This window comes from Haliaeetus albicilla, chromosome 1 (assembly GCF_947461875.1).
Source record: "Haliaeetus albicilla chromosome 1, bHalAlb1.1, whole genome shotgun sequence".
NCBI lineage: Eukaryota > Metazoa > Chordata > Aves > Accipitriformes > Accipitridae > Haliaeetus > Haliaeetus albicilla.
The window spans coordinates 85,466,839-85,489,523 of record NC_091483.1 but is presented as its reverse complement, the minus strand read 5'-3'; the positions used below and the strand labels follow the sequence as shown (position 1 = coordinate 85,489,523).

General features: G+C 42.4%; 1 protein-coding gene across 2 annotated transcripts in view; it reads left to right on the top strand.

Annotated features, from left to right (window-relative positions):
* The first annotated feature begins 7,199 nt into the window (after positions 1 to 7,199).
* M1AP (meiosis 1 associated protein) overlaps positions 7,200 to 22,685 on the top strand; it is a 31,844-nt gene continuing 16,358 nt past the window's right edge. The window contains exons 1-3 of one of the 2 annotated variants that reach the window (XM_069798486.1): positions 7,200 to 7,347; positions 15,809 to 16,101; positions 22,068 to 22,250. In XM_069798486.1, the coding sequence (XP_069654587.1) occupies positions 15,853 to 16,101; positions 22,068 to 22,250 (432 nt within the window). In that variant the 5' untranslated portion in view covers positions 7,200 to 7,347; positions 15,809 to 15,852. Of the gene's footprint in view, positions 7,348 to 15,744; positions 16,102 to 22,067; positions 22,251 to 22,685 lie in introns of those variants that run through there. The other variant, XM_069798496.1, reaches the window with a different exon arrangement.

The following is a 22,685-nucleotide window of genomic DNA, read 5'->3' as shown; positions in this document are numbered from 1 at the left end:
AGGCTGCCAAAAACGAGGAGCAGGAAACTAGAAGAGAGGAGAAAAGCGGCACCTGGCTGGACAGTGGGGGTGTAGCGAGAAAGCACGAGGCAGGGAATGGGACACGAGAGAAAGACAGGTACAGGAAAGATGACAGAGGCACGGCAAGAGGGAAGACAAAAGGAAGTAGGACAGAGACGGAGAAAGAAGCAGCAGGGACCGAGGAAGAGAGGCAGAAAGAGGGAGAGGGAGCAGGGCAGATAAAGAGCAGGGCAGGGAGCAGGATGGAGAAAAAAACTGGGATGGGCAGCACAACAGAGAGGGATTAAATAGAACGGGGCAGGGAGCAGGACAGAGGGATACAGTGAGAAACGATGGGACAGGGAGCAGGACAAATTGGGGCAGGGAGAAGGACAGAGCAACAGAGGGAAAGAGGGGCAGGGAGCAGGACACTGGGACAGAATGAGAAAACGAGGGGCAGTGAGCAGGACAGTGGTAGAGAGACGAGGACAGAAAGGTAATGACCGGCAGGGTGGAGGGTGGGGTGAGAGAGAAAGATGGGGGCAGGGAGCAGGGGTGAGAGAAGGAGAAAGAGGGATGGGGAGTAGGACAGAGGATTATAAAGAGAAAAGTAAGACAAGAGAGAAGGACTAAGGAGCAGAGACAGATACAGTGGAAAGGACAATTAGATGGAGGAAGAAATAGGGTTAGGGTGCAGGACAAAAGGACAGACAGAGAAAAAGGAGAGGAAGAAGGAAGGAAGGAAGGATAAAGATGGGGACAGGGAGTGGGATACATGGAGAGAGAAGAAGTAGGCCAGAGAACAGGGAAGAGGGATTGAGTAACATATAGAGAGGTGTAGATTGGGACAAAGATGGAGAAGGTAAAAACAACAGTGGGCTGGAGGACCTGCTTCTGACAACCTGTCACACTCCTGATGTCACTTCCATGGCCTCAAAAATGGGACATGGCACAGGATGGAGGAATGGGAGAGTGAAAGGACAGGCACGGGGAACTTTTTAAAAAGAAAAAAAAATAGAAAATAAGAGAGACCAAAATAGTGATGGGGAATGGGATAGGGATGGGGAGCAGGACAGAATGAGAGAGGAACAAGAGAGACAGGGCACTGGACAGAAAGTGAGAGGGAAAAAGAGACAGAATGCTGGATATAGCACAGCATGTTAAGGTATGTATGGGCACCCAGAACACAGAATTGGTCTTGAATCTGGTCCATGGTGGAGAGAAAGCCTTGACTGCTTTGGTTGTCTGGATTTTTCAAATCAACTGCGAACCTAAGTTAAGTCCTGTGCCTGTGCCATGAAAAGGGGAAAGAGGTCTCTACATTATGTATAACAGGTTTATCTTCTATGCAAGTATTAATATGTTGCCTTCCCCTGCTGTGTTTCTTGGGTATTGTACAGTATTTTCACCAGTCATGAATAAATGCATTTGAAGAGTTTGTACTATTACTGACTTCAGGTATTTTTGGTTTGAAAGAAAACCAAGAAAACACCGTCCTGGAGGTGATTCCATTTTAATAGTCTCTGAATTCTCAGTATTTGAAAGGAAAAATAATGGGGTAAATGCAGGAGTATGCAGCTATTACCAACACTGAACAGTTAATAATTACTTGTTACTTTTCCTACCCTTTAGATGCATTTAAGGCATCCAAACACCGAAGAACAGCAGCATTAGGCACTGATTAACATATGGCAAACTTGAGGGTGAATGTGAAGAAAACCCAAACGAATTTCAAAAAACATTAATAACTCAGGAGTGGAAGGTGTACCTTAAAAAGAAATCAAAAGAGCAGAGATCAGGCAGAGGGTTTCATTCCTGCTTTTGCTTTCATTGCAGTGCCTAAATGCACATTCAAGGTCCCAGGTCAGGGGAAAAGCTGTACCCCTCTGGAGAGGGGACCCCTTTGGAGCCAAGTAACTACATCCCTCCTGCACTGCAGAAAGCACCCTGGGAGGATGAACAGGGAGCCCTTTGCACACCAATCCTCACTGGCAGGGGTCGTGACCAACAAGAGACTAATGGATGGCTTCCCTGCCAAAATTTCATGAAGCTTGTAAAAGAAACAAACATGTAGTGCTTTGCCTCCCCAATCCATGCCTCACAGAGTGAGCAGTGTAAGTATAGAGAAAGATGCCACAACAGCATGGAATAACGTACAAAAAACACCAATGGTATGGGAAAGACTCTAGCAAAGCTGCTGGTTTGCCCTGCCACCCCTTTGAAGCTTGGCTTCCCTGCTTGTACACACTCCAGCGAACTCTGATGGGAGAAGCAGTTTGCGTTATCAACCCTGGCAAGGCGCCTTTCCCCGTGTAATAAAATTGATGCTTGGATTGCCATGTCTCCATTCCGTTGGGTAACAATGGGCTGGTCACTGGTAGCTATAATTCTGCAGAGAAAAAAAAAGATTAAAAAACTGACAGAAGAGAGGGAAGTAACAGCTCCATAGTGAAGCAGACAGGAAAGCTATATAACTATTACTGGGTATATTCCTTATTCTAATAAAGTCCTTTGTTTGGTATTTGAACACAAGCTGTGACTTTCTTATTGTCACATTAGAAAGGGTAGAAGAGGGGAGAAAAGGTGGGGAGAAGGGGAGGAGAGGCAAAGGAAAAAAGAGGGAGAGGGAGAAGAGAAGGCAAATATTTTCTGAGACATACAGAGGGTAAAGGTGATTGTACAGACTGTATCAGAGCAGGCAGAACAGTGTGCCTATAATCCTGGCAAGGAAAAAAACACATTTCATTTAACAAATGTGGATTTAACATGAAACATCAGGAAAACCTGTTACTTTCCCAAGTACACAAAACTAATACAAGGAGAATGACACCCAAAGCTATGGAAAGGAAAGCCTTTATGATGATGCTAGTGGAAGAGTCAAAGGAAGTTTCCCTGGGCCTGCAAGTTCCCACACAGGCCTTGAAGAGGGATAGGGAGTTGCTTCATGGCAATGGAATGGACTGTTAACCTAAAGTATTCAGTGTAAAATAGATATTCAGGTCTATTCAAATCTATTACTGTTGCCTACAGCCCATAGTACTACCATGATCCACACAATAATTTCTGCGCTACCCTTTTATGTATTATGATCTTCTCCACTAACAGGAATGTATAGATAGGTATAGCTATAGATATAGATAGAGTTCTAGATAAAGATACAGGTACAGATAGATATATACACACATATCCATCTCCATATGTACCATGTGGATCCCTCCAGCACCTGGGCTCAGACACTCAGTCTGCCTAGTAGCTGCTCCTGGATCCCAGTCTCCCCAGTTGCTGGCATCTGGACATACAAGTCCCCAGGGCTGCGGCCCCACTCCAGTTGCTGGTACAGACCATCATGTGTGTACACACACACACACACCTGCACCACACACGTGCACAGAGAAGAGAGCCCTCACCCAGGGCAGAGCTGGGGGGGAATTGAAGCAGCAGATGGGACAGACTGTGGTGATCAGGGCAGGGCCTGGCCAGGCAAGCATACAGCGAACTGTTTACACGGGACCGGCTCTTTTTATCCCCTTACTCCTCTGTTTTCCCACACTTGTTCCTTCCCAAGTCACCTAGCTCCATCCCTTTGCCCACTCTTGGTTCCTCCCCTGGACATCCTGTAATAAGCCTTGTGCAATCTCAAGCTGCTCTTCCCCTGCATCCATAATGTGTCCCACACCCCCAGGGAGCAACCCCCCCTCAGTTGGAAAAGTGCTCCAGGTTTGACTCGTCTTCACAGGTTTCACACCTGGACAAGGGATCTCTGGGGACAGCCCAGGCAGCGGCCCCCAGAGGGGTCCCTTCCTCCAAGCCCCTAATTTGGTTTCCTGGTCTGACACTGTGCCCCTGTGCTCCTTTAGGCTTGGGGAAAATGGGCCTTTGATGGGCTGAGGGCAGTAGCCAGCACAGGGCATTAGTTGGGCTCTTCTGCCTGTCACTGTGTCTTTCTTCTCCTTCGTGGGTGCGTAGATGAGCTTCCATCACATAGCCAAACAACTGTCACAGAAGCCACAAAGGAACTGAGGTACTTGGGTATTTAACAACCATCATTAACTCATATTTTATTCACAGATAGTTTATACTTAATTTTTGTTATCCATCATTGTCCTCTATTTTTAATAGCTCTTTTCATTGTTTGACCATTGAAATAGCTATAACAACAACCATGGCATCTCACACATTTTGTTTTGCCACCTAAATGAACTGAGCTCATCTGTTGTCATATTTTCCATTTCCTTAGTAGAACTTCTCTGTACCTATCATAGCTTCAATTAAACCTATTCCATCCCCCAAGCTATCATCACTCCACCTACCTCTGCAGTTATCGCACCATTTCTTTCATTGCTTTTCCATGCATGCATTTTTTGCTGTTGTTACTTGAGGTTCTTTTTCTGCTCCAGCTTCTGTCATTGCTCTCACCCAAGTCTCTTCTTAGCTAAAGCTCACAGCACTGCTCCATCTTTATCCTTCTTACACAGACTGGACACATTTCATTGTCCTTGACATATTATCTGACCTTGCATTTCCTGGCTGAATCATCAATTCCTATGTAATTGCTCCTTTTCCATATGCCTTTCTGGGGATCTGTTTGCAGAAATTATCTTCTTCCTTCATGTGATGCATCTCCATGGGTCTCTGGCCTCAATTCTCTTTTTGATTTTTCCATGATCTCTGTGTGATCTCATATGCAAACAGATTCAGTAGACTAAAGTAAATTAATGCTGATGACTCACAGATGAACCAAACTACTTCAGGTTTGCTGAAACCAAATTCTCAGGCCCTAACATTTCCTCTTTGAAACTGATTTGAGTGCCTTACATCTAAACCCAAACTTTGTACTTCCTCACTCCCAACTTCTCCAAATAAGTCCTTTCTTACTCGTGTTAGATATCACTACCACTTCTCTGACCTCCAATGAGAGAGATGCCGTAGTCTCCTCAGGTAATATATTTGCAGTGTTTCATTATTACAAAGCTTTTATCCAAACATCACTGTGTCTTGCCCTGTTCACTGGGAAAAATGGGGTTTATTCTCCTCCTCTTTGCATCATCTCCTTATATGCTTGAAGACCAGAGGGAGCATATCCCCATCCTTCTACTAGACTTAGCTTCTATAGTACACCTGGAGACCTGGCACATCCCCCACCTATTGCCCTTTTCTCATTCAGTGTCATACATTCAGCTTCTAATTCTAATAAGCCTTAAAATATAATCTCTATGGACAGTCTTTGGGTTTGGGCTTTTGTTGCCTTTTTTTTTTTTTTCCCCTCATGCTGTGCTTTTACTCTCACTATCCACAAAACAAAAACACTAGCTCCCTGAAAGCAGTTGTATTTTTTTTATAACTCCTTGCATGTTATAAATTATATTCATCCCACATCTTAAGAATCTTGATAACAGTTGGCAAATAATACTCTGAGCCTATTGCTTATCATCATGAATTAGCTTGGGGGAGCTGGGTCAGATTATGGCCCTGTCTGCCCAGTATGGTGCTTCCAGCAGTAGTCGGGAGGAGATGCTGACAGCAGGAATGTAAGAACTGAGCACATACAGGTGATAACTCCACTGAAACCTCTCCAGATTAGGAACTTTTCTAGGACAAAGGTTTTATCTGTGTCTTTCAGTTTAACAGCCACTGATGGAGTCTCATTTCATGAAGTAATTCCAAAACGATTTGGAACACATTCAAGTTTTTGGTCTCTACACCATCCTCTGCCTATGAACTCTAATTTTGCCCTGTATGAGAAAATGCTTTATTTCTTTGTTTTAAAATGCTGCCCAGATCATTTTATTCAATGTCTCCTACCTTTTTTGTTAAGGGAAATGTGAATAAGCATTTCTGTTTGCTTTCTCAACACCATTCACAACCTTAAATGGGTCTGTCACCTATCCCCATGTCTTTTAGAAGCCATTTCTTTCAGAAGCTAAGGAATCAGAATGAATTTAATCTCTCATTATTCAGAAACTCTGACATGTATTTCATAACCATTGGTTTTCCCTGACTTTTTCTAACCGCACTTTATCTTTTTCAAGATGGCAGCATCAAAAGAGCATGAATTCTCTAAAAATGGCTTCGCAGTGGACTTACACAATGCAAAACAGTGTTTTCTGCAATGTTAATCACTTGTATACTCCTGGCTTTCTGTAGTCTCTCAGTTTTTTGTTCCATGTTTGAAGTGTTCAGTGCCATTAAGTCCTGCTAGATGACTGTATAATATATATATTATAATCTAAACACACTACTACTACTAATAATAATAAAGATTCAGAGACTCCAGCCACACTTTCCCTGAGAAAACATTCTAAAACTTAAATAATTTTCTAGCTTCAGCTTCCAGTCATTGGTTTTGCTGTTCTTCAGTCTGATAGATTAAAGAATCCTCTCCACTAGGATACAGAGACAATGCACTTCTGCACTTCTAATCTGAAATCTCCTTAACTATGTAAGAGGATAGCGCTGCCTCTCTTAACAATTATGTCACTCTAAGATGTTCTATAATTTTCACCATGATCCACATTCTCTTCTTGTTTCCCACAAATGTGCTGCAACCTGCAAATAAGACCTACACATTTCTATTCCAGATGATCTGTATTTATTATTATTTACTGCTCTGGTTATTGTGTTATCTATAGTCTTCATCCCTAATGACTAGAAACATCTGTTCAAATGAATGATAAAGACGCAGGAGATAAGAGATTGTTGTAGCATCTGATCAGAAACGTCTGATGAGGTACCAGAGTGTAATAGAGATTCAATGCATATTTATTTTAGCTTAGTTTATAGTTTTATTAAGTTTATTATTTAACTGGCATATTTAATTTATAAATTAGTATATAATGTTCTGAAATGGCAAGGATCTTCACTGATTTTAGCCTGAGATCTCCAGCATGTATTCCTAGACTAAAATCCCTTCTGAAAAATGCAGGTTTTCCTTTAAACATCCATTTCCTAATAGATGAGCAGGCAAGGGCACAGACAAAAAATGCAGCACCTTTGATGCAGAAGTGACTGTCAGTCCTTCTCCCTATTCAGCCTCACGGGTTCCTGCTGCCTGCCCATGTGCGCCTACAGGCGCGTATGGCAGCCTATACGTGCCTATGCCTGCCTGTGGCTGTGTGGGCACATCCCGGCGTGCCCGTGTGCCCACGCACACCTCACGCATACCTGTGTGTGCAGGTGAGGGTGTGCAACACGGCCCTGGCTGGAGGGAGGAGGCTCTGGCCGCCCAACACCACTGCCCGGGCTGCCGCCCTGCCGGAGGCAGCCCTCAGCAAGGACAGCCAGAGCCAGCCGTCCGCCGGGAATGCTGCGCTGCTTCTGGGCACGACTGCCAGGACCACTGCTGTGCAGGTAACCGCAGCGCCGGCTGCCACCTGCCCGTGCAGGGCTCCCCTTGCGTCACAGGCCCAGCATGGCTGACCACGGAGGCCCCTCACAGGCCCACACTGGGTGCTTTGGTTGGCAGTTGGCCGAGCCCAGCATGGCTATGGCTGGGACATCCCCTACAGCAGGGCCCTGCCCAGCCCAAGGTGGCTGCCACAGGCACATCCCCCAGGGGCAAGGTCACCATGGATGGGGAGAAGCTTCCTCCTGACCTTCCTCCCCATGTTTGTAGACATGGCGCTTAGGGACACGGTTCCGCAGTGGACTTGGTAGCGTTAGGTTAACGGTTGGACTTGATGATCTTTTCCAACCTAAATGATTCTACGATTCTATTCTGGAGGAGGAATGGCACTGGCAGCATTTCACCGATTTCATCCAGCCTGCCCATTTGCTGTGAAGCCTGCCGTGTTAACCACATGGCCTTCTCCAGTGGGCACCCACCGTGGGCAGAGCAGAGAGGCTCTGCTGTTACCACAGCATTGCAGCAGAACAGACATGGCTTGCAGCGGGGGAGGTTGCCTAATTTAGAGACCTCAACTGCCACAGCCGCCTTGGCATTTCCTTGTATTCCAGGTGGGACATGAAGTTAAAATGTGCAGATTTTACTGTGTCCATCTTGTGGGCCAGAGGACAAGTGCAGCAGGCTGCTGTGCTGTATTCCCTTATTTTGAGTATCCGGTCACAGGGCTCATGAGTGAAATAGTATTGCTTTCTAAAGCTTTTGAAAAAATAGTACAGGAAATATGAACCTATGAGAATGTTACAGTGAGTCTGAAAATTTAGAGACTCAGAGGTCACATTCAGGATACACGGAGTTTGGGTTGTAGCACATCATCTAAACACACAGAACTGTGTTTGTAAGCAGCAGGCATACATTAGTATTCTAGGGATTTTATTCTTGATTAACAAAAATTGTTATTAACACGTCATTAACACATAAATGGTGTTTTCTGCCACTTGTGTCCAGTAAAATTTGTTTATTCTTTTATAAAACCTCTCAAGGACAGCTTCCAGACTTGAAAAATCCTAAGCTACACCTTAGGAAAATTGAAAGCCATTGAAAAAAGGCAAGGAGAAGCTGAGTGGGGATATGATTTTTGTCTAGAAATATGTAAAAGGTGTAAATAATGAGGCAGGAGAAAAGTTATGGAAGGAAAGAAAAATGCTGGCACAAGAACAATGGTATAAAATGGCCAGACACCACACGTTTTGGATGGAAATTACTGGAAGGTTTCTCATCACTAGAGCACTGAGGTTTAGGAGCAGTCTGTCAATAGAAGACAGAAAGACAATAGAAGACAATGATGACGACGACAATATTTCCTGTGGGACAGGAAGCCCTAACTACTTTAAAAGTAAGTCTTGACCAGTTAACAAGGAAACTGCATGACACACTAACTGTGATATTATGGAAAGTTTCATTGACCAATCCCATATTCCTAATACAGCATGACATTAACGTCTTACACATCCTATCATGAGACTGCTTCTAGCATAACCTGAAATCATATCACTTGAGATAAATTGCAACTGGCCATCAGCATTATGTGCAACCTTCAAAAGAGTGTCAAGAGCTTTGAAGGTAGGAAGGAGGAAGAGTAGGGAGACGCAGCCACCTGCTACATTATTCTGCCCAGGAGCGGACAGAAGCCCCTTTATTTTTCTGTTGTTTCTTGCACCAATTTTTATTTGGTAGAGGAAAGTGGTTTGAAGAGGGAGAGATTGGAGCAGGGGACTGGCTGCTCTCCACAGCATTGTCCCCTGCCAAACTGCGGGTTTCCTTTGTAAATCTGGTCATGACTTTTGCCATGAAGCAACTTTAACTCCTACTAGCTCTTCCGTGTTACAGTGCAGCTTGTGGGGGAGCTACATAGGAAGGGAGGCTGTAGCATCTGAGGAATCCATCTGCACCACAGGCTGGTGTGTACTTCTCCTGAGGATGCAGGCCTTGGGATCTGTGAGGATGTCTTCCTGCTCTCCTGTACCAGCTACTGCCTCCCCACAGGGCAGATCTGAGAGGAGCAGCTGTTCCAAACCTCCTTCCCAAAACACTCACCACAGCAGTTCTGTCTGATTCAGCCTCTTGTTGTCCACAGTCCAGCAGAATTTGGTGTTGACGGAGAAAGAGAAGACTGGCTTCTTTGGTCTGATGTTTGTGATTTCAGCATTGCTTTTGGTCGTTCAGGTACAAGCCCTATTCAGTCACGGTTGGGAAGATCCTGTGCAGAACCAAAGCGGAACCCAGACCACGGTGTTAGATTTCTGGGTCTAATCCTGAGAAATGAATTACCTCAGCTGGCCAAGTGGAAGTAGAGAAAAGAAAGCGGTATCTTAAACCCTACCCTCTTTGGCATGTAAATGCTCAGGTCTGGGTTACAGTGAGGCAGCTGCTTCCACTGAGGATGCACATACCAGAGTTCTCTCCTGGTGCCATTAACTAAGTTGCTGAATTCAAAAAACCAGAAGAGATCACTCCTCTGCTGAAGCTGACATGGTTATTGCCACTAATTGTTTCATACGCTGGATTAATGGCTAGAAAAGACATTCAGAATGTGTGAGGTATGGCTTCAATGCTGTTCTTAGGGTGAAGAGTTCACATAAGATATCCTACCTCTCAGAAAAGTGCCCTAACCATCAGGTTAAAGCATATTTCAAGATGTGATGAAAGGGAGATAACAGTCCCCTCTTGCTTCATCCTGTTTCATTGCATTGAAAAGGATTCAAGATGCCTTGTGTCAGGGAGTAGGAGAAAGAAAATGAAAGTGAACCTGTCTGTCTGTAAGGCATTACCATGAAGGACAATTCTAATCTGCTCTGATAACGTGCATGTATCTCACGATTTCATCCGCGCTTACGAAAGCACCCTCAGTGATGATTGCCTGTCTACGGTTATGTGTTGAGGCTTATGAATTATGCAGGTTTTTATCTGTTTAATGTGTGTGTTGACTTCATATCATTCTAGTTTCTTAATCAAGATGCCAGGCAGGATAGAGTATATGCCCTATGAGGCTTCATTAATCATACATATAATCTCATCAAAAAGATATTACAATACCTAAAAGTTTTAATTCTGAGAGTTCCAGCACATCACTCAAACAGAAGTCCCTCATGATAACACAGCTTTCCTCAGAGCATTATTGATGGGTTTTATGAGTTGGCTGGTTGTTCTATAGGGGCACTTGGGCATATGCATTATGCATCAGCTTGTCCTTGTTTTGCTTTATCTGTCAACACACTGGTTGATAAGCATTCACAATAATTTGCTGCATCATTTTTAGTGATTCAGAATTAGAAAATGCCTTTTTCTAAACCCTTATGATGTTATAATTCTTCTTCTTTCAAGAAAAAAAACTATAAAGGTTATAATGAGTGATTTTAACACTATGATAAAGTGACTATTCTTATTAAGATTTGGTGATTTTATGTCAATAAAAGCACAAGCCTAAAGCCACTTATTTATTATTGTTTATAGCACTTGTGTATAGAAAAACATGTAATATCTTCTATTATATAGGATCTTGAATAATTTTGTTTTCAGTAGCTTGATTTTATGCTAACTTTTTTTGTTTGTTTGCTTTTATTCTTCTGTTCATCCTGACCTTTTTAAATAAATGCCTTCCTTTCTAGGCTAGGTAGACAAACAGATATACACCAGAGGCCATCCACACTGCATAGCCACTTCATGGCTCAGGCTTCTCCTTGGCTTGCTGTTTTTTTCTCTAGTAAACCCACTTATTTATGCAGCTTGGTCTGCTTTCCACATGCAAATATTCACGTTTCCCAGGGTCTTGAAGCTTAATCAGAAAATGGCACGGTTTTAAACCAGCTAGTTTGAAACTCCTAATGGTAAATATATGAAAATAGTGACATAGGGTAAGACCCAAGATCCATCTCGTCCATGAACTTCTGGCCCACAGCAAATGCTCTGGGAAGAGTGTAGGAAGAGGGTAAGTCTGCAGTGATGCCACTGCAGACCACTCTCTCTGCCTCCAACTATTTGCAGCTCAGGGACTTCCTGACTTGAGGGTGACATAAGCTCTTATGTTCCACTACCTCTGCTGCTCTTTTGGTTAATTGCATTTGGCTATATTAAAATGTATAGTATGTGAATAAGCCCAATTTGATAAGCAACTGTGTTTAGCCCTTATAAATGATTCTTCTTTGCAATGTCAGTGTTTGTGTCTTCTGTAAATTTTATGAGGTAAATTTTTGTGTATCATCTGGTTTCTACCTAATTAAGTAAAAAATAGATTGCTGTATAACTGCAGTGGAGACATTTTAGTGAATAATCCTCATTTATAGATATCTGCAATTTCTCCATTAATGAGCTCTTAATCTATTAATTGAGGGGATTCATTGCTTTTTATAGCGATATGGTGACTAAAAGCAAGTGTGTTTAAATTGAATACTTCATAGAGGCAAATTATACTCTGCTGACACTCCTGTCTCGACCACTTAGGCCTATATGTAATCCTACTAAAATGTATTGATTAATGAGATTAAATCATGCAACTATTTTTTAATTTGTTATTGACTGCATTATATCACTGTTCCTATGAATTTGCCTGGTACGTAAATTATGACATATAGGCTATTGCTATCTGAGTCATTTTGCGTGCTCTTTGAGAAGAACATTATAGTTACTCTGGAACTTGCACAGCTCTGGGATGAGTTAAATGTTAACAGGAATGGTTCAAAGAGCTCCCGGGCACAAAGATCCCCTTTCTGAAATGTAAAACTCACAGTCCTAGCACCTGCAGGTTAATATCCTCTCTAACCACTAATGGAAAAGAAAATAATTAGTTATCAGTGCTTTTTTCTAAATTCAGATCAAAATAGTTATTGAATACTTTTTCTGCATCATTAAAGAAAATCATATCCTTATAAGCTAATAGCAGATTTATGCTATTTTGAGATTGTCTTTTGTTCTTGATGTGTTTAAGAAGTAGCTTTTATTCTTTAATAATTTACAGAATAAGTTTTTATTGTGCTTAAACCTGTTGACTATTACTGTTTGTTGGTGCCTTTTGTTCACCATTTTGTGTGCATTTTCTTGCCAATAGCTTGTGTTATCATCGCATCTCAAGGTTTTCTTGGTTTTACTCCCTACTCCTCTGTAAACAGACCACTGTCAAAGTAGTTGTCTTCATAGTTGTAGGCCTGTAGGGTTTAGCTACCCAGTAAGGCATTCTTAACTTAAACTCATTATTCACATTTTTGTGTTTTTTTTCTTCCCACTTAGAGTGAGGATGGATCCAGGTTTTGCTGGTTCTTATATTAGAAAGAAGATGGAGACTATCCCTAGTATTCTTTAACCAGTGGCTTTGGTGTTGCCTCTCATTTACACTTTTTTAGACTTTGATATTATTTGATGGTTTGGTATAAGTGGAACAAATTAAGCACATAGGGATAATATGCAACTGCAGAATGTCATCAGCACTAGCAAGTCATTCAAAATGGCAAAGTTTTCTTTCTGTCCCTGTCTTTCTAGTTCTGAAAAATGTATGTCTTCTTGCACTGAGCAAAATGTACATCACCGTTAGCAACTAGTTCTGACAGTTGATAAGTTCTGTTTTATTGAGCAATAAGTTAATGTCATGTCAGCTGCTAGAACTAAAGGTTTTCACTCATGCACACTGAATTATGGTGTAGTCCCTTAGGCTAGGATCTCCATCAGTTCACTTGCTGCTTAAATGAAGATGTGATTTTACCATAGCAACCAGTTAGACTACTATACAGAATTCTTCAGTTATCCAGCCTCATCACAGCTAAGTGTAACTGGCGTAGTCTGTAAGAGAGGTGGGCAGCTTACACAGTATGTCGAATACTGTACAGAGAATATATGCATATAAATAATATGAAAATTTCTAAGCAGAGATCATGACACCACAATTATGAAGAAATTAAATTCATTCAGTTGATAAAGAGCATAGTTAATGCAGGATCCATTCTACTAAAGCAGTTTAAAATAAGCATAGTCCTGTACAGTGTCAAGAATGAGAGAATTCACTCAAATTTAGGAAAACTGTGTCTTTTTCAGAATCAAGGCTCATTTTTCTCTCTGAAACCAATGCAAATCAAAGACCCAGCTCTTCTAGATTTCTGACTGCCAGATGGGTTTTCTTTCCTTCTTTGGGAAAGCACTGGGGGCTTGCAGAGTTCAGTAGTATGAAGCTTCATCACAAAAAATACAGACAGACAAATATTTTCCTAGATTCAGTGAAGTAATTTAGTAAACTCTCCTGTAAATTGTAAAGCTCCAGAAGAGACACTGATTAAAGTGGTACCTGGCAGTTTTCCATTTTCCAATGAAATTATATTAGGTTACTAGTCAAAGCAAGATACCTACACGTATGTACATGATCTCTCTCTCTATATATAACATTTTCACCAGTTCTGAAATGTTAACCTCAGTATTGAAATTCAATCTGTGATCACTCTGTTTTGCCTTCACTGACAAACATCCTAGAAATACAGAGGTTTTTCTCTGATGATACTTAAATCAATAGAAATACATTTCTTGCTCTTTTCAAGACTTACAGAAATTCTTACTCCAAAGTGCTGGAGGCTGTAGGAAATACAGTAGCTTGTCTCCTCAGTGAACATAAAAGAGTTGTCTCAGCTGAACATACCACACAAATTATAGGAGTGCATACTGGCCTGGGTTCTGACCAGAGCCCAACTATGTAAATCCAGAGTCGCTTCAAACTTTTACAAAGCCTGCCAGGGTTTTACACAGCTGTAGGAAGAAAGAATTTTTTCTAGTTCATATTGAGAAGGTATGTGCAATTATACAAACACTTTTCTGGGCATAAGTAGACTTGTATGGTTACATACTACAGTTATTACCAAGACCAAGACACATTTTTAAAGCATTTTCTATATCCTTAGAAACAGCACTGAGTGCTTTGTGCAGATATGTTTAGATTTCATGAAGAGAAGATTTCAGGCAGGATCTTTGTTCACGATGAAGGAAGAAAAATAATTTTTTAACAGGAAAATGCTGGCTGTTGTGCTTAAGATGTATGCATTGAAGAGAAATGGCGGAGCGGGAACAAATGTCATATTTAAGGTCTGAGGATGAGTGCATGTGAATACTTTGCCTCTAAACCTCTGACCCAAACTACGAGGTGTTCGCTCAGGGCTCAGCTGTTTCCTCTGTTTTGTACATGTGAGGCACAGCAAAGACACAAGACCTGACAGCACACTCCTCCTGTTTGCTTCTCACTTCTTCTCTGCTTACTATTTCACAGAAACGGTCAAATTTTCTTAAGGATTGTGGGGAAGTCTCTCCAAGCAGCACCAGTTGAGCCATATGCATGCAGAGATATGTGGTGGTGCTGCTGGATGAAAGGGTGGACATTTGAAAGGAAACACACAAAAAGAGGTGGGGGAGAAATGTGTCCTGACCACACACTCTGTTCATGTGCCTAAAGGATCTCCGGTCTCCCAGGGTACTGCAACAAGAACCACTTCTCTTCCCACACACACAGGACCCAGGAGCTGAGAAGCCCTAATCTTTCCTTTCCTTCCTCGTGCAAGCTGTTGCCTGCAACACTGACAGCACCACTGAGCTGTTGGCATGGCTCTGTGACACATGAAGCACAGCCACCTCCATGCATAGCATTCCCAGCATCTCCAGCCAGCTCTGGGAATCAAAGCTGGTGTTTGGCTGAAAATACTTTCTGTTGGAGTTTCAGACATTACAGATTTTTTTAAGGCTTGCAGCACTCCCATGTTCTTGAACAGTATGAGATACTGCTGGGCAACCTTAGTGCTGCATTCATTGAGGCTTTTGTCAGTGCAGAGAGCTAACCCCAGGTGCTAGATACTCTGAGGGACAAAGGTCGTTGGTTCTCCACCACCCACAAAGTAAAATTTATGTATATGCAATATTTTCTTGCTGCATCATGCTTGCCTTTTTTGGATATGACAGCTACTTGTCTCATACTGGGTATCAAGGAGGGGAGACTGTGTCCTCCTCAGGGCGTTTGGGTATAATCACTTGGCCATTGCAGAAGTAGGAGTAGGAGTTCAATGTCTTGCCATCCACCAGCTGCTGGAGATCACTTCTCTGCTGGAGATTGCTGCTATGCACCTGAACCATACTGAAGGATCATGCGACATATCACACAGTTCATCCATGGGCTAGGCATGGCTGTGCTATTAACATTTTTAACTGCTCTAGTTGCATCTGTAAGAGTGTATCTGCCATGCATTTTCTTTAGTTGAACCATTTTGTTTTCTGACTGTATGCATTTTCCCTTGTCTTTGTGTGGGTTTATCTTAGAGTATGGACAATGATTGCTTCGGAAAAAGCTGTAGAGGTCTAATTCATTATTGTCTGCTATGTCTCAGGTTGCTTTCAAGTGAATGGGAAAGGGAGAGTCTCACTCATTGCTATTATTTCTTAATTTTTCCTGTTCAGATGCAGCTGAATAACTGGACATCTAATACCCATGTTCAGAAGCCATGAATTCCAGAAAATTACTCTCAGAAACGCAGAGAACCTTCCCTGCTGCTAAAGTACACTGCCAGCAGCCATCACGGATTCTCATTGTGGATGTCACATCAGCTTCCTGGACCAACACTTGCTCTGTACTCTCTGAAGCGCTGGAAAACACGCTCTGTTTGGCATGCAGTTTGACAGGCCCTTCCCGTGTTCCCCTGCTGAGCCTCTACGTGGTGCAGAACCAGCAGGAGTGCCTGCTTCCTTTTACGGTATGTGTGGAATCATGTCGCTTGGGATCTAACAGACATGAATGCAATACATCGTTGCAGTTCAGTAAATAAAGTTATGATTTACCACAAATGTATATCTAAAAATTAATGAATCTCAAAGAGCATAGTTTCACAGACTTCATGGAAGAGGTGAATTTTATGAAAGAATGTTTAAAAGGAGGAGTGTCATATCTTTGATCTGTGAAGTTGCTCATGTGCATAAATTAGTTTTGTGCTGTTCCCTTCTAAAACATCTGTTGTACCTCTCCTTTCATATGCTACTTTCTGCACTCTCTATACTGCTTCTCTATCAAAATTATCAAACACAACTCTGCAGCTGTAATAATTTGGATGGTGAAGTGGTCTGTATACCTGTTGATTACACAAATATTACCACTTTGGGAGAGGTTCCAGACATTTAAGGGGAAAGGATCAGAATATAAAATATTTTTGCCAAATTTAAGAAATACCTGAAATCATAGAATCATTTAGGTTGGAAAAGACCCTTAAGATCATCGAGTCCAACCATAAACCTAACACTGCCGAGTCCACCACTAAACCATGTCCTAAGTGCCACATCTAGACATCTTTTAAATATATAGATCTAAATCAGTAAGAACAAGTATTTCACTCATCTAGGGATATGCAGCAGAATAAATATAGATGGAGAATGACTAGCAGCTCTACAATAAAAGTTTGGGATTACAAAGCATCATAAAGTTCACAAGAATCTATGAAGTCATACTATTATAAACAGTCATACTGAGCACTCTCATTTACACTACATTAGTGTAAACACACAGTATTAACCCTTCCACCTTATTCAGCAATGGTGAAAACATTCTGAAATGTTTTGTCAAGTTTTCACATCTCAGGAAAGATAGAGGCCAACTGGGAAAAGAAAAATCAGAGGTCAACAGTAATTTAGCAAGTGTGATCTGCAAGAAGACTGTAGCTAATGGTGGTGTTTATTTTGTAGAATAGGTTATAGATAATGTGACAAGGATAACTAAGGGGATACCAAAGAAACATTTTCTGGAGATATTGTGAGATCACTCTGCTTAGGGGCTTTAAGAACAGACACTTTTCTTGCTTCCTAGGAATAATTTACATGTAATTCATCTTGGCATGTCACTGTAGGATGGACTAGGTAGTTGTTTCACAATGGGTTCCAGGCCTGTTTTCTGTGATTTTGCATTATGGCCAAGTTAATTTGTAAGTGTCTGGGGCCAAATACCTGCTCTTGTATTCGCTAGGTGTGTCCTGACACTGATCCAACATGTGCTGGCTGACAGCAACCTCAGATCTCATTTGGTAATCATGGGTCACCAGAGCACAACTGCACTTTGACACAATCCCTCTACTTGCCTCATCATATGAGTCTTCTGCTCATAATAGGGTGTCTTTTTTATTTAAACAACAATTCCTCATTTTGATAATCACAGTTTTTAAAGACAGAGAAACCCTTAGAACATTGTTTGGTTACCTTCATATTACAGGCTATTATATTTCACTAAAGTACCCATACATCATTAAAGCACTTCCTCCAGGAAGATATCTAGTTTTGATCTGAAGGTATTACAAGATGGAGAATCAAGTACTTCAGTTGATCATTTCTTCCAGTGGTTAATCATTGCCATTGTGAAACTTTCACCTGGTTTTTAATTTGCATTTATTGGCTTTAGCTTCCAGGGATTTGTTAATATATTTCCTCTTTTGACTAGATTGAAGAACCTGCTTGTATTTTACACTTTCTTCCTCTAAATATAAGCAGGTCCCATCTTAATCTTCTAACTGGTAAATGAAAGAGAACAAAGTATGTCTAACTGCAAGGCATTTTTACAGGCCCTTAATAACCTCCAAGCCCTTCTATGTATTCCCTCCTCTGGTTCTTTGGATGCTGCATTCCAATACCGGACTCAGCAATGCTGTACAGAGAGCTAAAAAATACCCCCTCCTCCTGTTTGCATAACTGGTAATCACATCAGCTTTTTTGCCATAATATTGTGTTTCTCTGGGACTTGTCTAAGACAGCAAAGTTCAGACTCAAAGACCCGGCTGATAGGCACAACTCTAGTGTGAGCCCCCACTCCCTTTCTCCCCAGCTTTGCTTGGATGTTCTGCCTAGTGAGCCATCTCTTTATTTTAGACATCTGCTGTTGTACTGAAGGCTGTTTTTCAGGACTGTTCTTTCTCTGTTAGGAACAGTAAAGTATAGCAAGATGACTGTCTTCTTCAATGGACCTAATTTCACTGATAATGATACCTGGTCCTCTGCAGCTTCCAGAATCAGGAGCAGTTCTACATCTCTATCTGATAAACATCTGCTCCGTTTCAGCCTTCTTCAGAAATACTAGGGCTCCATTGCTTTTTCTGTACTCCTGAATTTGTCCCTTTGTCTCAACAGGGCATGCTGTTTATCACATTGACTTTCTGATCTAGCTAGAGAAAAACTTACTTCTCAAAGAGGAACCAAGATAGAGCTATATTAAAGGTTGCTTATTAGACAAATCATATGAAGTCAGGAAAGCCCCAGAGCTGAAAATAGAGATTGGGAGAGTACATGGGGAAGTGTCATATATGGTTACCCTTTTCTTAGTCTTTCCTGAGCACTTGTTTATGGTCTCTTTTCCTACTGGTCTCCCCTATTGGCCTAACTCTAGCAAGTCCAAAGAGCTTCCCTGGAAATGGCAGCAGGATGCCAAAGAAAAGGAAGAAAGTAAATAACCGTGGAGGACAATAGATGGTGACAAGAGGGGAAATGAGCATTAAAGCATCAAAAAATTTTAATGTGGGACTGAGTAAGGACTCCTCCAGCTGAGGGGCCCTGTTCCTACTGGTTTTCCCTTGGGATGGGCAGCCATCCCCCCCAACTACCAGACCCTCCCTGACAAAAAGGGCTGAAAAGAAACAAGGGAGAAAGATATTAATTACAGGGACTAGCAAATTAAGAAAGTGAAGTGGGTGAGGGTAGAACATGTGGAAGGAGCCAGATGGGGCCGTGAGCACAGTGCCTACTACAGCTCATGGCCAGCTTTGATCTCTCATTTTGGTAGCTTTTCTCTGGAAGCAATGTAGTGTTGCAGATTAAAATGTTTTGCTGGCCACATAGTGTGAAGTTATGAATTCTTGGAGTTGTGCAATGAAGGAGCAGGGTCACGTGTAAGGAGACATGTCAAGGCCTATGGCACTGGGCTACGTATCAGTGCCCAGAACAGGGGTGCAGTCAGAAATAGTTAAACAACACAATTTGTGCTTAGAAGTTTAACTTATGTCCCAAGCACATTCTTGAAACTGCAGCTTGTGTGGACTCGCCTAAATTAACATTTAAAGTAGCTGTGCATATACAAGAGAAAATGCAACTCTGCTGGTGCCAGTTCCAAAGGACAGGTACTTAACTGGACTTCAGGCTGCCCTGCAGCCCTTGCTAAGCCCTGTTCTGCCACAGTTAGGAGCAATACTTGACCTGAGACAGCTGGTTTATGTCTGCGTGAGCTGCAGCTGCCTCCTGGGATTGCAGGGCAGGCATCTGAACTGCAGCAAATTTTGCTGTAGCACTTTGAAGAGGCTCCTGGCTGCATCTGCTTGGTGCATTTATCGAAGATTGCTAACCTTACAGCAGAATTGATGTAATGGGCCAGACACTTCTTGCACTGTGGAGTAAAAAATGCGGTGTCTTTCCTTAAGACTGCTCTCTTCACCATTCTGAGGCAAGGTTTGAGCCATCCCAGCTTTCTTTCCCACCTTATTTGCAGAACCACCGGAGCTGTTTGTGAACACATTTCTGAGCCCCCTGGTTCATAACTTGGTCACACTGAAAGACCATGCTGTAAAACATGGCTTCTCAGGAGTGGTTCAGTGAGTCAGAGCTCCAAGCATCTGAAGCAAACGAGTCACATGTTCATCTGTTGCCTCTTCTGTGAGGAAGGTGACCTCTGGTAGCAGTGTCTTATATTGCTTCAAACAGATTTGGTAGAATTCACTAATAATCTCTCCTGTGGCCAAAATTTGCCAGTTTACCTGATGGGTATGTCAAGTCCTTTGAGTTCTTGTTGAAGCTCAGGTGAGCCGACATCTCTGTGAACACTAGCTGAGATGCTCCACACACCTTTGGATCCTGGGTGCTACCTAGCATTGTCATGTCTATGCTAAGGAAAGGTCATGGCTGGGTAATAGATCCCAGGTACTCTCAACTAATATTGCATGGAGAAAGAGTATGAGATGGGTCTACCATGATCCTGGCCAGCCTGGTTCATATTCAGACTACCTTCTGTGGATTTAGGTGACTGCCATAAAGTGATACCAAGTTCAAGGAAGTGCTTGAGCAACATATGTGATATAAGGGTTCAGCAGCCCTGGACTGCAGGTAATCTAAATCACCATAGCAAGCAGTAAGAATATGGCCCAATATCCTCCAATCCATGAGACTGACACAAAGCATCATAGTGGAGCATAATGGGTTAATAATCTGTGCATTTATAGTGGTCATCTTGCCATAATGAGTCAGACCAGCTGTCCTTGGGGCAGCCATTGTACAGTGGTAGCTGTTGCCTGAAGGAATAAAACATTTTTACAAACACCAGCTATAGAATAAATTTTCCTTTCAACACTTGCTCTGGTAGCCCATCTTTGAAGCAGGAGGGTCCACAGACCTTCTGTCAGTTTGCTTTTTTGATAATCATTACTGTGGTGAATGTCCTAAAAGAACAGCATAAATGCGTAAGAAATGCCCTCCCGAGTCAGACCAATGGTCCACCAGCCCAGTCTCAAAAGGAAAAGCTATTTTGGGGGCATGCCCCAGCCCAATCACTTTCTGCAGTTCATTCTCCTCACAGAACTCCCCTAGTTCCACAACTGCTGTATTAAGAATGATAGAGGATACATTTGAGGCTATTTCTCTTGGTATCTGCTTCTGGACCTGTTACCCATGAGTTTGCAGAACCCCTTTTTGAAGTTGTTGCCATAGTCCGACTCCAAACGCTCCTGAACACAGGTTCCTGAAGTCCACAGCTTGATGAGTAAAGGCGTACGGATATGGCAGGGGTGACTATAGCCTGAGGATATCACACCACCTCAGTGCTCCTATTTATATTCTGCCTCCATGTTATGCAGGGCCAGAGGAGGGGGGCATGCCAAACTACTACATTTTGGCTAGCCACAGGCAACAGGTAGACAGCTGAAAACTTGAGTGATCATGTGTGTTGTTACCAGCATAACAATCAGCTGGTTTTAATTCATATCACTGTTTACTGTTTTATAGCTTGGCTCCCACCCCCAGTCTTATCTCGATGCTGTGAATTCAAAAGCCTCCTTCCACATTTCTGTATCAGAAATAGTGTGGCCAGCAGGAGCAGGGAAGTGATCATTCCCCTGTATTTGGCACTGGTGAGGCTGCACCTCAAGTACTGTGTTCAGTTTTGGGCCCCTCACTACAGGAAAGACATTGAGTTGCTGGAGCATGTCCAGAGAAGGGCAACCAAGTTGGTGAGGGGCCTGGAGCACAAGTCTTATGAGGAACGGCTGAGGGAACTGGGGTTGTTTAGTCTGGAGAAAAGGAGGCTGAGAGGAGACCCTATCGCTCTCTACAACTACCTGAAAAGAGGTTGTAGTGAGGTGGGTTCTGGTCTCTTCTGTCAGATGGCTGGTGATAGGATGAGAGGAAATGGCCTCAAGTTGCGGCAAGGGAGGTTTAGGTTGGATATTAGGAATAATTTCTTTACTGAAAGGGGTGTCAGGCATTGGAACAGGCTGCCCAGGGAAGTGGTCGAGTCACCATCCCTGGAGATATTTAAAAAGCACATAGACAAGGCACTTCAGGACATGGTTTGGTGGGCATGGTTGATGGTTGGGCTCAATGATCTTAAAGGTCTTTTCCAACCTACATGATTCTATGATTATGGAAAAATATTTCATATTATCAGTTTGACATTTCCAGTCCTTCAATTTCATTGAATACTGTTTTGCAGCAAGTGAAAGAAAACTTTGCACGAATTCAAGCCTGCATTTCAGAGCTCCGTTCACTACCAAGAGAAGGCTGTTTCCCACAGGGGGGAAATGGAGTGGTACAAGCTGTGCAGGATGGATTGCAACAGTTCAAACAATACAGCAGACACACAGCAGCAGGAGGCTCAACAAATAGTTCTGTTGAGGTAAGAAAGTGTTGGTAAGGTAGCGGGAGCCATCCACCAGACTTGCCACTTGTTAGCACATTGAGATGATAGTCTGTTTGATATCTAAGATCCATAGGAGGGAGAGAATAATTAAGAAAATAAGCCCTCCAAAAAAACCCATGCAGCAATCTCTGAATGCTCACGGAAACTAGACAGATTCAGGTACAGAGACTGACTTTACATTATAGAAAAATGAGTTTGATTTCCAGGCATTTAAGATTGGATGTTTTTTCAGCTTTATTTTGATTACTTTCACAGCAGAACTATGTCAAAGGCAAAGACATTCACAGTACTTATGGACATGATTTTCCTTTCAGACTGCAGTTACCTTCTGCGGTTATAGTGTCTGGAACTTCCACTGATACAACAGGATGTTTGTACAAAGGTTCTCATTGTGCCTGAAAGCAAACTCCG